The sequence below is a fragment of the Somniosus microcephalus genome, chromosome 23 (assembly GCF_052327205.1).
Source record: "Somniosus microcephalus isolate GS21.2 chromosome 23, FLI_Smic_1.0, whole genome shotgun sequence".
In the NCBI taxonomy this organism is placed as follows: Eukaryota; Metazoa; Chordata; class Chondrichthyes; order Squaliformes; family Somniosidae; genus Somniosus; species Somniosus microcephalus.
This window is the reverse complement of record NC_141009.1, coordinates 20,192,400-20,205,811: the sequence shown is the minus strand read 5'-3', so window position 1 is coordinate 20,205,811 and position 13,412 is coordinate 20,192,400. Positions and strand designations below refer to the sequence as shown.

Here is a 13,412-nt window from a genome sequence, read left to right as displayed (position 1 = left end):
CCACATGGGGTGCTTGGGTTGGCGTGCGCTCCTTCATCTGTTTGTGCTTGCTCCCGGCGAAGTGACTCGAGGTGTTCGGCACCTTCCCGGATGCTTCTCCTCCACTTTGTGTGGTCTTGGGCCAGGGATTCCCAGGTGTCGGTGGGGATGTTGCACTTTTTCAAGGAGGCTTTGAGGGTGTCCTTGAAGCATTTCCTCTGCCTGCCTGGGGCTCGCTACCGTTAGACTAATCCAACATTGCACACAATAAGAAATAATTCATACATTAGGCACACCTTGCTTACTGATGTTAAGCTTCTACTCTTGTTCCTGTCTTTAATCTAATAAGAGCCCACTGAATTTTTGGAACTTGGAATCTCTATCTCCATTTTTACCTATTATATAGTTTAGGTTTGCCTTGCGTCTGCTATATTAAGCAAAATAATCATACATGCTATTCTCACCTTAGAATTGACAGCTCTCAATTTAATTCTTGAAAATTGCAAAGTCTGACAAGGAATGACTGACACAATAAAAGACATGTTCTAAAAAATTCACACAGAATTTAATTTTAACTTGTGCTTGAATGGGAAATTAGTTGTTTTCTGGTTGAGATATCTATAACTAAAGGAGCAATTCAAAATCATCTGCAACTCAAAACTATCCCCAAGGCATCTACCACCTTATGCATATGAACAGTACTTACTTGCAAAATTCATGTACCCTGCTGGGCATAATCGGCTCAGAAATGCCACATCTTTGCAATTCACAGCAGACGGTTAGCGCTCAATAAACCTCTGAAGGGAACTCTGAATGCCAGTCACTCGGCTATTTTAAAATTATTTTCACAGCATGCTAGTATGTGCATTTTAATAATCATAGCAATAACTATAGGTATTTGACAACCTTCATGTAGTTTTGGAATTCAATAGTTTAGTACTAAAATATGATCAATGCACTTTATATTTAGTACTTCATGTAGCCGAGAAGTACTCAATGGATAACTTAACTGATACCGGCGTACTACTTTATTTTAAATTCCCACCCACTCCAACCATGAACACAAAAAATAAATAAAATATTAAGTTATGTGGAAAATCGACATAAGTGTTGCTCAGTTTCTGACCAGAAGCCAACCACCCCCCCCCCCCCGCCGCCACACACACACCTTTGCCAAATCAGACTATTCAACTAGATACATTAAGGGCCATAATTTCCTTGAACCCAAGGGTTTTCCCAACACTTCTCAAATATGATCAAATAACTTTACATTAACTTTGCACAAAGTCAGTTGTTCAAAGTGAATAATTTCCAATAACACATTCTCCCACTCCAAAAAAAAAGGCAGTGAATTGTACCTCAATGCCTGTACAAGAAGTAATTTTGTCACCAGTAATGAGGAAAGAATCATTCTACGTGCACTTGCTGATGCCACAATGCCAGACACGTCCCAAGATGTATATCTCTGGATGCATGTCGATTCTTATTTTCCTCACCTGTGAAATTGTTTCTGCAACCACTTTGCAAAAAGAATAAATCCTGGGATAATGCAAAAGTATACAAAAATTCCTACAGCAAACCAAGAAAAATGTTAAAACTACTAACAGGCAACACTTCTTTTTAAAAAGTTTTAAAAATATATATTTACTCAGAATATTCTGAGGAAATATTCTATGATCCTGCACAACTCCATAAACCTACTTTGAATGAAGTATACAGAATAGCTAATTACTGGATGTTTTCAAGTTGCTTATTCTTTATGTCTTCCACCGTTCTTCAATTTGTTTCCACTATTTCTAATAATTTATTGGATCTGTAACTGTGTTTACCGTCAGCAGTACTAGGCATCTATCCTACTCATATTATACGAAGTAGAGTACAAACCTTCTAAAATCTCATGTAGTTCAGATGTCAAGATACAAAACTGAACTGCAGTTTCAGGCAAACCTTCTCATACAGGATTGGAAATAATGCGATTTTATAAAAAATAAAAGAAACTAAACAAGAACGGTTCATCCCAATTGGACCAGACTGGCACCTTCATCGATATCCTTTTCAATTCTCCCACTGACACAGGCTCACACAGCATTCCAACTGCATTCTCATACCTGACAACAGGTCCCACTGGACTGTGCTACTTCTAGCCATTAAAACTGGTGATCATTCTCACAAATTTAAAAATCAGCTGAAACTTTCAACACATACACACATGAAGTAATGAACCTACATTCTGAATGGATCAGACATTATTTAGTACTAAATCTGTACTATGGTCATTTCAGGTTCTGATCTCCAATTTGTCTTCTTTTCTTGTACAGTATGTGTATAATATGTATGCATACTGTGAAATAAAAATGGTAAAAGTACACATGATATAATACAGCTATTTAAATTAACGGTTTCTAAAAAAAAATTAATGCAGGATTTATAAATAACCATTTTGTATCTGCAGTAAATTTTCCTTCACTCTTGTTCTTAGATATTTAGTAACTATGATGCAAAACAAAACTAATTCTATGAAAATAATTCAAATTATAGAATCATGCTTTTGTTTTTACAACTATAAAATGTAAAGACAGTATTTTCACATTTTCTAGCAAATTACAATTAATAACAGATGGTCCCAACCTTTTGTGTATTTGAGGCACTGCAACATTTAGACTTCCATCCTATAGGGCCTCCACTGGCCCAAAACCTACCCACCTCAATCAAGAAGTAATGCATAGCACATGGAGATCAAAGAAAAGAAAGGGAAAGGGTGCCATAAACAGAGGAACGCCATGTGGTTAGCATTGATTTGCAAGGCAAGATTAATAATATGCTATTTTAGCATCTGTGGTAAACAAATTACAATAATCCATTAACAATAATCTAATGAAAATCTGAAACAGTGATTGTTTATGTCGTTCTCTGTTCCTCCAGACAATGGTAATGTTGATATAGCAGTAAGTATTAGCTGATCAAATAGCTTTTCTACAGTTACATCAATGGAAATCCTAATGATGCTAAATACAAATAACACGATCAGTGTTATAATTCATTTGTGAAATAGCTGTGCAAAGAGGCATCTGCTCGGTCTAAGGAGCATTTTACTGGAAGAATGCTAATTAAAATCTACAGCTCAAACACTACACAAAGACAAAGCATAAGTGATCGCCTCTTCCACTGACGTGATTCAGATATTTGCATTTTCAGTACCAATCTTACTTATGTTTATTGCTTCAATTGATTGTTTTTTGCAGCACTAAATTTCCCATGCTCCCTTCTATGTTAGAAGACTTGCATAAAACCCTCACAAATATTGGAATATCTCATTCAGCCACAATGAAAACATCACAATCTTGCTGAACAAATTCTGGCAGTTTGCCTGCATTTATTTGTGCATAATCCTGATTCTTGCATCTGTTACACTAAAAATTACAGAAGCAGGGGCAATAAATTCAGCTCTTTAATCAACAGTTGCCTTAATTAATTAAATTATGCTGTATAAAAGTAGAGGCCTGTCTATTCTCATCTAAAAAACACAGGATGTAACATGGACTATCTAGAACCTTCCCTTACCCAAAATCCTACAATGACTTTTAAAACCATCCTTAGACCTAGAGTTTACAAAATATGGAGACATCATTCATAGAATTTTTAAAAAGTGAGACTAAAGCCTTGTGGGATTTGTTCCAGAAACATTAAAAAAAAAGGTTGAATAGAACCTCCCTTAGTTCAGATATTGACAAGAGGCATATTGTTAATGTTAGCTTTAGCTTTTCATGCAAACCACCATTTTTGCAGCAAAATTACTTCTTAGACATTTCCATCCTTTAAAATAAATCACATACCAAACCAACCCTAATTATGGGCTTTAGCATACACCCATCACCATGTGGATTGATTCCAATTAGCTATTGTCAACTAAAGGTTCAGATCAAAAAGCATTACTATGGTAGAAAAACAGAACAAAGACAAAAATGGCTTCTGAACAAAATAAAAGAGATGACCCCAGCAACTTCAGAATCTAGTTTTTCATCACCCTTTGTATTTTGAATATTCCATCCTTAGATTTACTGAAAGAAAAGTTCACAGTCAGTTCCATGTGACACTTGCCTACTCTGGTGCACACCACAGTAATAAATCATTCCAAACAATGCCAGTCACAACTCGACTGTCTATTAATCCATCTGAACAATGCCATTTAGACTGGTATCGGGAACAAGTGTGATACAGTTGACTCTAAGTACTACCAAGATCAATCACTGCTTGAACTGAGCCATGAACTGGTTAACAACTAACCTCCAAAATATAGTATACTAGCTGAAGTGCCCGGCGGTCCCGAGGCTTTTTCGAGGGCATGTTGTTGTTGGAAGAGAGAGAGAGAGAGAGCGACTGGGGGGAAGAGAGAGCGCGACTGGGGGGAAGAGAGGGAGGGGAGGGGGAGGGGAAGGGAGGGCGGGGGGGAGGGGAGGGGGAGGGGAGGGGGAGGGGGAGGGGGAGGGCGGGGAAGGGAGGGAGGGGGAGGGCGGGGAAGGGAGGGGAGGGCAGGGGAGGGGGAGGGGAGGGGAAGGGAGGGCGGGGGGGAGGGGAGGGAGGGGGGGGAAGGGAGGGCGGGGGGGAGGGGAGGGAGGGGGGGGAAGGGAGGGCGGGGGGGAGGGGGAGGGAGGGCGGGGGGAGGAAGGGAGGGAGGGCGGCGGGCGCCCCCCCCCCCGGAGGTGAAGACCGCCGATTGCGCGCGCAGCAGGAGCTGAGACGCGGCGTCTCTCTCGGCCGGCGGGCCCGGTTGCCAGGGCAACCGTGACGCTGACCAAGCCAGAGAGAGAGACGCCGCGTCTCAGCTGCTCCTGCTGCGCGCGCGCCCGCCCCCCCCCGCCGAGGGTCGCGGCCCCCCCCCCGAGGGTCGCGGCCACCCCCCCCTCCCCCCGAGGTGAAGACCGCCGATTGCGCCCGTTGCCAGGGTAACGCTCGACGCTCAGCAAGCCCCGGCAGAGAGAGACGTCTCAGCTCCTGCTGCGCGCGCACCCTAGCGGCGTTGGGCTGAGGCTCGGCCCTCCAGCCTTCGAGTGGGGCCGGGAGGTGCCTAGCTCGGGCGTGGGTGCGGAGGAGACGCCGAGGCTTCTAGGCCTACCTGGAAAAACGGGGAAAGGTAGTAAAATTAATGAGATTAGATAAGTTAATTACTTTCTAAATCATTTTTTTAAAAAACAATATGTGTTTTAAAAGCAACGTTTTTTTTTAAGACGCAGAAAGCGGGAAGAAAGGAAGGAAAAGTTTGGAATCAAGATGGCGGCGACTCACCTCGGTTCAGAACGATAAAGCCCGGCCACACGCGCACCGATTGGCCCGGCGGCACACGCCAGCAACCCGGCGTACGATTGGTCGAGCTTGAGGTCACTCTGTCACTAATGAGCGGATAATGAGATGCTAATGAGCGGAATGTTGAAGGTTTTTGGGATACCGCGGGCGCAATTTTAGCCCGGCCGAAACGTAAATACGCTTAAAACCGTCTCGGAAGCGTAAGCTTTCTTTGGAGGTAACGCGCGCGTAGGTACGCCCTGTAACTTTCGAGTGCATACCCGCAACGCACACGCGATGACAGACAGATAGACAGATAGACAGAAAGACAGAATGACAGAAGTACCGATTTATATATATAGATTTGGACCGATTTATGTTGTTACGATATTACAGTTGTGTGTCAGCCGTGGCTCAATTGGTAGCACTCTTGCCTCGGAGTCAGAAGGTTATGGGTTCAAGTCCCACTCCAGGGACTTGAGCACAAAAATCTGTCGGAGGTACCGTCTTTCGGATGAGACATTAAAACCGTGGCCCCGTCTGCTCTCTCAGGTGGACGTAAAAGATTCCATGGCACTATTTTGAAGAAAAGCATGGAAGTTATTCCCAGTGTCCTGGCCAATATTTATCCCTCAATCAACATCACAAAAAAAATCACGTTGCTGTTTGTGAGAGCTTGCTGTGCGCAAATTGGCTACCTCATTTCCTACATTACAACAGTGACTACACTTCAAAAAGTACTTAATTGGCTGTAAAGCGCTTTGGGACAACTGATGGTCGTGAAAGGTGCTATATAAATGCAAGTCTTTCTTTACCTGCAACAGACTGGACACTGATTGCCCATATTAAGCCAGTCATATGCTCCCTGTTCCACTTGCTGCAGACACTGAACTTCAACTTATGAATTTTAAATAGACAATAGTTTCCACACATAGAATGCAGCAGTGTGTTACATGTGGGTTACAACACAAAAATTGTTTCAATGAAGATTCACTCAGAGCACCCAACGTAACCAGATTAATTTTTCCAATCCTCCTTGATGAACTTGTACACTGAGCTTAGTTTACAGCACTGGGTCTTAGTGTAAACATGGCACAAGGTCCGAGATGGCCCACTTTCATGGCAGTCACAGCAAGGTAAGTTGGCTAAACAGAAATGTATTTTCTGGACGACTTGTAAAGGTAGTAAAGGTCATAGGGTGAGGGTATTCGCTGTGACATATTGGGTGTATACGTAACAATTGAAATGCAGTTTCCAAGTAACAATACGGTTGATAGTATAGATATTTGAATTTTGCAATATGCAGTTGTTTAAACTGCCTTCATTTTGGGGTTAAAATCATCACTGAATCAATCCAATGAATGTTTGTCCACTGTAGGTTTCTGAATTTACATTAGGTTTATCCAAGGTTAATAGCTATTTCACTTATCATGGTAACATACATATACTTCACAAGATTTAGATAATAGGTGTTGGGATTAACTAGTGAAGGTAAAATACTCTGATAAAAACATGAGATGAATTACCAGTGCAGGTAAACTATGGAATAATACTGCTCTGTACTGGTAACACAGGGAACAAAGGTGCAGGTCTATTATAATACTTCTACAGCCGTGACCAAAAGATTCTAACATAAGCCCACTTACTGTCCACTTTTACTTTAGTCTTTGATAATGGTACAGTTATAGAAGCTGAATAAAAATGTTTATTGTGGAATGAGTCAGACTAGCCAGTTTTACAAGTCTATATTCATTAATAAAGCTGAAATAACAAATAGCTTTTGGTAAAGTAATATTATAAAGGGTAGCTCATATTATGTGACAAAGCATTCAAAGTTTAAAATTAGACCTCAATCCAATGTTTTTATAAGTCTGACATTAAACTTCACAGCACTAAAGAATGGTAACTACAATTTGTAATTTTATATATCAGGGCTTGGGAACACAGGGCATAATTTCAAAGTTTTCAGATGACACAAAACTCAGAAATGTAGTAAACAGTGAGGAGGATAGTAACAAACTTCAGGAGGATACAGACAGACTAGTAAAATGGGCAGACTAAATTTAACACAGAAATGTGAAGTGATTTATTTTGGTACAAAGAATGACAAGAGGCAATATAAACTAAATACAGGAAACTTTCTGGTATCCGGCACTGACGGGACCGAGCTGGTGCTGTACCATCAAAACTGCCGTAGAAACCAGCGCTAATGTTAAAACATACGGAGCTTTTGAGCTCCGTGTGAATCAACAAACCCTGTTGCTTAGCAACAGCTTCAAAACAGTCGGCCGCAGCTTAAAAGCGTCTCTGTAGCTAAGCAACAGCTTCAGCTAGACCTTGCAGAGCCTGACTGGGAAAAAAAAGCAACGAGAAGTAAAAAAACTTATAGGAAACGGCTCCTGAATTTTGCCGGTAGATAGAGCTTTCCGGACATTTAACCTCCGGTTAAACGAAAGTTTCCTGTAGTACAATTTTAAAGGGGGTGCAGGAACAGAGAGACCTGAGGGTGCATGTACATAAATCTTTGAATGTGGCAGGACCAGTTGACAAGGCTGTTAAAAAGGCATGAGATCCTTGGTTTATAAATAGAGGCACAGAGTACAAAATCAAGGAATTTATGCTAAAAGTTTATAAATCACTGGTTAGGCCCCATCTGGAGTATTGTGGCTAATTCTGGGCACCACACTTTAAGAAGAATGTCAAGGTCTTGGGGCGGGTTCAAAGGAGATTTACTAGAATGGTACCAGGGATGCAGGACTTCAAAATCATGAAGGGTTTTGATTTGAGTAAGTAAGGAGAAACTGTTTCCAGTGGCAGAAGGGTCAGTAACCAGAGGACACAGATTTAAGGTAATTGACAAAAGAATCAGAGACGACATGAGGAAAAAAAAATTACGCAGCGAGTTATGATGATCTGGAATGCAAGTAGTTGTTATTGCTGTTGATCTATCACTGTGAAAGTTTGTGTCCATTACAGTGCATGCTGGTGAGAAAACAAGCAGAAAATAGATCATAACAATACACAAAAAGGCATTCAACCACTTAACCCTTACTGAGTCGGCGGTGTTTTCAAAACTGGCTTTAGTTAGTGCGCATCTGGTATTCTTCAGCCACTAGACATTTCCCCCAGCAAACACTTCTGTACTTGTTGTACTTGCAAATAATTACTAATGTGTCTATTAACAGTCGTAATTACTAAGGACATGTGTACATATGCATTCCGAATGCTTGCAAATTTAGATATGCAGCCTGCCATCTGCTATACCACTGTGCAGACATTAGTGCCACAGTACTAGATCAATGTAATCAATGTACTGAATCATTTTAATAAAAATTAACTTGCTAAAATAAAGTCATAAGAAATGTAAACATACAACACGCATTAACTAAAGGCTTTTCAAGGGTAACTGTGAATTATAGTTCTAAAAATAAATCATATGGTGATCATTGTGTTCTATTCAGCTTTAGGCATTATAATACACCAACGCTACTATAGGAATAATGGAGGCAGATATTCCTCTTCAGCACCCTGGTGCAAGAACTTGGCAAGGCAGAAGCGATCATCGCAAACTCGGGCACAAGCTGCTCAAAATTTTCCGTCCTGGCATTGAACAGGAAAATCTGTTCCATATAGTCTCAGCCCTTTTATTACGTCCTTGGGTTGTAACTAACCAACTGTCACTTAACTACGAGTCACTGTCACAAGACATGATAGGGCCAATAATGTGACCCCAGTGCAAAAGCAGCCAATCCAGAGAAGCCCCATATAAATTCAATGCACTTTGTGTTCAGTTTATTCCCTTGGCAACTGATCAGAACAATGCAATCTGAGATCTCTACAATTCATTTAGCATGACATTAAAAAAAAATGGCACACACTGAGCACACATGTTCCAGGACTAAACCATTATTATGATAAAAGCAAAATAAAGGCTGGAAATCTGAAATAAACACAGAAAATGCTGGAAACATTTAGCAGGTCAGGCAGCATCTGTGGAGAGCGAAGCAGCCTTCTTATGAAAGGTCATCAACCTGAAATGCTAACTGTTTTTCTCTCTCCAACTGCCTAACCTGCTGAGTGTTTCTAGCATTTCCTGTTTTTATTTAATTATTATGAAAGTTTACTATATCCAAATGTTCAATTAATTATTTGAGAACATTCAATTATCAAAATGATTAGTTGTTACAGCCATAACAAGCTTGCAGTAGCATTACAACAATGGTGCATTTATTCATATAATAGTAACACTGAAGTAAAAAAAACAGCATGATGGGCTAGCTTTTCTCCCATCAATGTACAATTTTGTAATTTTCCGTGTGTGCTCAAGACTGAGAGAAACGATGCAAATTATTTTTAGAAACTAGCCACCTGCAATGTAGGTACAGGAAACTTTGGTTTATCCGGAGGTTGTATGTCCGGAAACCTCGATCGAACGGCAGAAATCAGCAGCCGTTTTGTTCGTTTTTTTTTCTTCTCCTAGCATTTTTTTTAAACAGTCAGTCTCTGGAAAGCCTCTCTGAAGCTGTTGCTAAGCTACAGAGATGCTTCCAAGGTACAGGCCGACTGTTTACAAGCTGTTGCTAAGCAACAGTGTTTGTTGTCAGATACGGAGATGAAAACCTCCGTATCCTTCAACATTAGCGCTGGTCTGTCCGAAGTTTTCATAGATCGGCATCACGCCGGTCCCGGATATCGCCAAGTTTCCTGTACTTCTCCCCCCCACCCCCAGTAAAGAATGAGAAAATTGATTCAGGCATCATCCCATGTGTATTTTAATATTTTTAACTTCTTTTTATGAAGAACTTGCATTTATCTAGCATCTTTCATGTCCTCAGGGCATCCCAAAGCACTTCACACCTGATGGATTTCTTTTAAATTGCAGTCACTGCTGTTTATGTAGGCAAATACAGCAGCCAATTTGCACACAGCATGATTCTAACAAGCATCATTGAGATAAACGGAGCTTCAGTTTAACATCTCATCTTAAAGATGGCACCTCTTACAGTGAAACATTCCTTCCATTCTATATTGAAGTGTGGGCCTAGATTTTGTGCTCAAGTCCCTAGAGCTCAGCTTGAACCTACAACCTTCTGACTCAGAAATGAGAGTGCTACCACTGAGCTAAGCTGGCACTTTTAACTTTAAATGAGTGAAGAACAGTAGCATTCGGTTGAAAAAGGACTATTTTTTTGGGGGGGTGGGGGGAGTAAGAAACCAAAAAGGATTATTAGCAGATAAGCCTCATGTTCATTGCACCATTTTGTGCATCCAATTATGTTGAAATATATTCCAAGGGCATTTGATTTGTCAACATATCCTGAAAACCACAAGCTCACCTCCTCCCCAAGCCATGGTGCTGGTTTCCATGTGTTGGTGCAGGTCAGCAGATGAACATTCTTCAGCCACTGTCAAAGGTACAGAAACCCTTCATTAGTTTAGTCGTGACACAATACAAAATATGATTTTTTTTTTACAGCACTGTAAAATGTCCAATATACTGACTCCGGCCTTAAAAACTGAAATTGCTGGAAATGCACAGTAGGTTAATCAGCATCTGAAAGAAATAGATTCTTCCAATGAAAAGGCACACTCAAAACATTAACCTATCCTTCTATTTGCATTGTGGATTCACTTATTCAATATTTCTAAGAGTTTTTGATTTTATTTCAGACTACCAGTGTCTGAAGCTTTCTTTTTACCTATACACTTACTCAGAACATTTGTTTTAAATTTCCAACGTTCCAGTGTCAGCTGTGGCTCAGTGGGTAGCACACTCACTTCTGAGTCAGAATGTTATTTGTTCAAGTCCCACTTCCAAGGCACTATTCAAAGAGGAGATGGGGAGTTATCCCTGTTGTCCTGGCCAATATTTATCCCTCAATGAACCTAACAAAAACAGATGATCTGGTCATTATCACATTGCTGTTTGTGGGAGCTTGCTGTGTGTAAATTGGCTGCCACGTTTCCCACATTACAACAATGACTACACTCCAAAATTACTTCATTGGCTGTAAAGAGCCGAGACGTCCGGTGGTCGTGAAAAGCGCTATCTCTTTCTTTTCTGCACATGCCCTTTCTCCCGCTGCTGGTGCAACTATTTTTAGCTTGTATTGCTGGTTCACAGTTGGAGCGAGGTCCATTATTTGTTTGCCCCAGATTTCTTACACGAGAGGATACCAACCATGTGTTTCATTTCACTCTGTAGAATTAATGGACTCGATTTTAACTCAGGTGCGGGGAATTGTCGGGTTCCCCGAAATTGGTGTTTCCCACACGAATCTAAATGGGTGTGTGAGATTGATGCAATTTTAACTCAATTGGTCAATTGATTTCCAACGTGTGGGAACCCTTGGCAAATGAGTATTTCCAGTCAGAAAGTCGCATAATATGACATCATTGCTGCTGCATTTAGGGTCTGCAACAAGCCTTGCTTCTTCTGCAGGCTGCCAACCTTTTGGCATTTGCTGATTCTCTTGCCATTCTGCTTCCAGCTCAGTGTAAGACCGAGGTCTACACCCCATTTTGACGACGTTGCCCTGCAGGCTTTAGTGGAGGGAGCAAGAGCTCACAAGGAGGTGCTCTTCCCTTCATCAGGGAGGAAGATGCCTCCCCAACAGACAAAGGCTGCGTGGCTGCAAGTGGCAGAGGAGGTCAACTCCTTATCAGCTACCCGCAGAACCTGGATACAGTGCAGGAAGAGATTTCATGACCTTCAGCACCCTGGAAAAGTGAGTATGAAGTTCCCATCACTCTCAATCTGATCTCCATTGCCTCTCCTCACCAGCACTCAGCTTTAGCAATCTCTTCCTCCACATCCCACTTGACACCGACATCCATGCACCCTTACCCATTCCCTCTCTCTCTATGCTCACATTCACCTAACTATTCGACTATGCAGACCTCACACTCCCTATCACTCTGATGCTATGAAAACAACTGACAACACACAGGGAGGGCCCTTGGTCTTGCCACCTCACTCCATCTTTGTCTCCTTCTAAGCATCTATGCTATGGATTCTCTACACTCACTCCTTCATTCTCACTCAAACTCCACTTGTCTCCCTCATTGCAGGAAAAGAGAGCTCACAATAAAAGAGAACGAGCGAGGACAGGAGGAGGGCCACCATCAGTAGCCCACCTCACCCCCTGGGAGGAAGCGGTCCTGGAGATCGTAGGACTGGAGGATGAGGCGCAAGTGGGGGACGGACAGACGGGTGCATCACAGCAAGCTGGTGACAGAATAGTTTTCCATCTCTCTCATTGACATTGCATGAGTCGCTGATAATGATTCTGAAGCTATAACAGATGGACCTATGATCATCTGCAACCTTGACCTCACATCTCTAACTCTTTCCTTTACTCCCCCACAGGACCATCGAGAGCCCCCGTCCCCACCGTCCAGGAGGAAGAGCCTGAGCTTCCAGACTCCTCAGAGGAATCTGCAACCTCTGAGGGCGCAGCGTCAGCAGAATTCAGCGCACCCAGCACCAGCGCAGACACTCACACCTCGGTGGAACCTTCGGGACATAGAGTAGTGTTGTCACCTGGTGTATCACAGCTCACAAGTGAGCATCAGCAAATTGTGGAGACAGGGACAGCAGTGGAGAGTGCTAGTCGGAGGGCGCAGGACTCTGCCAGCTCGGCTCAGCTGCATGTCGACCCTCTGCCTCTGGGTCCATCCATAAGATCAGCGGGGCTGCAACTCCAGGAACAGATGCAGGAGTCTCTGACAGGTTTTGTCTCCAGGGTCGATGTGAGTGTGGAGCGAATGGAGGAGTCCATAGCGAACATGAGCAGAGCCTTTGTGGAGTCATTGGCGCATGAACGCATCACCATGGAAAGGATGGCAACCTCCATGGAGGAGATAAGTCGCGAGAGTGCAGAAAACATGGTGAGTGTGATAATAATAACTTCCGGGAAGTTATGTCATCACTTCCTGTGAACTGTGAACTGTGAACTATGAACTGTGTACATACCTCACTTCCTGTCATATGTCACTTCCTGTTGGACTGGTATAAATACTGGACTGTTCAGTATTGTAAGAGGCTTCTACCAGAGGCATGGTAAAGACCTCTCTTGTATATAGTGTGTTTGTAAGTTGCTTAAAGCTTACCTTAAAGTTACTTGATGTGTAAGACTCCTTTTCTTACATCA

The 13,412-nt window shown here is 42.1% G+C and overlaps 1 protein-coding gene across 5 annotated transcripts in view; it reads right to left on the bottom strand.

Annotated features, from left to right (window-relative positions):
• The window catches only part of LOC147101722 (disabled homolog 2-interacting protein-like), an 824,147-nt gene that overhangs the window by 493,691 nt on the left and 317,044 nt on the right, over positions 1–13,412 (bottom strand). The window contains exons 1-2 of one of the 5 annotated variants that reach the window (XM_085965574.1): positions 10,971–12,262; positions 10,596–10,664 (exon numbers count right to left, since the gene is read on the bottom strand). The exons of 3 other annotated variants lie outside the window; for them this stretch is intronic. In XM_085965574.1, coding sequence (XP_085821700.1) covers positions 10,596–10,664; position 10,971 — 70 coding nt within the window. In that variant the 5' untranslated portion in view covers positions 10,972–12,262. Of the gene's footprint in view, positions 1–10,595; positions 10,665–10,970; positions 12,263–13,412 lie in introns of those variants that run through there. One more of the 5 variants, XM_085965571.1, reaches the window with a different exon arrangement.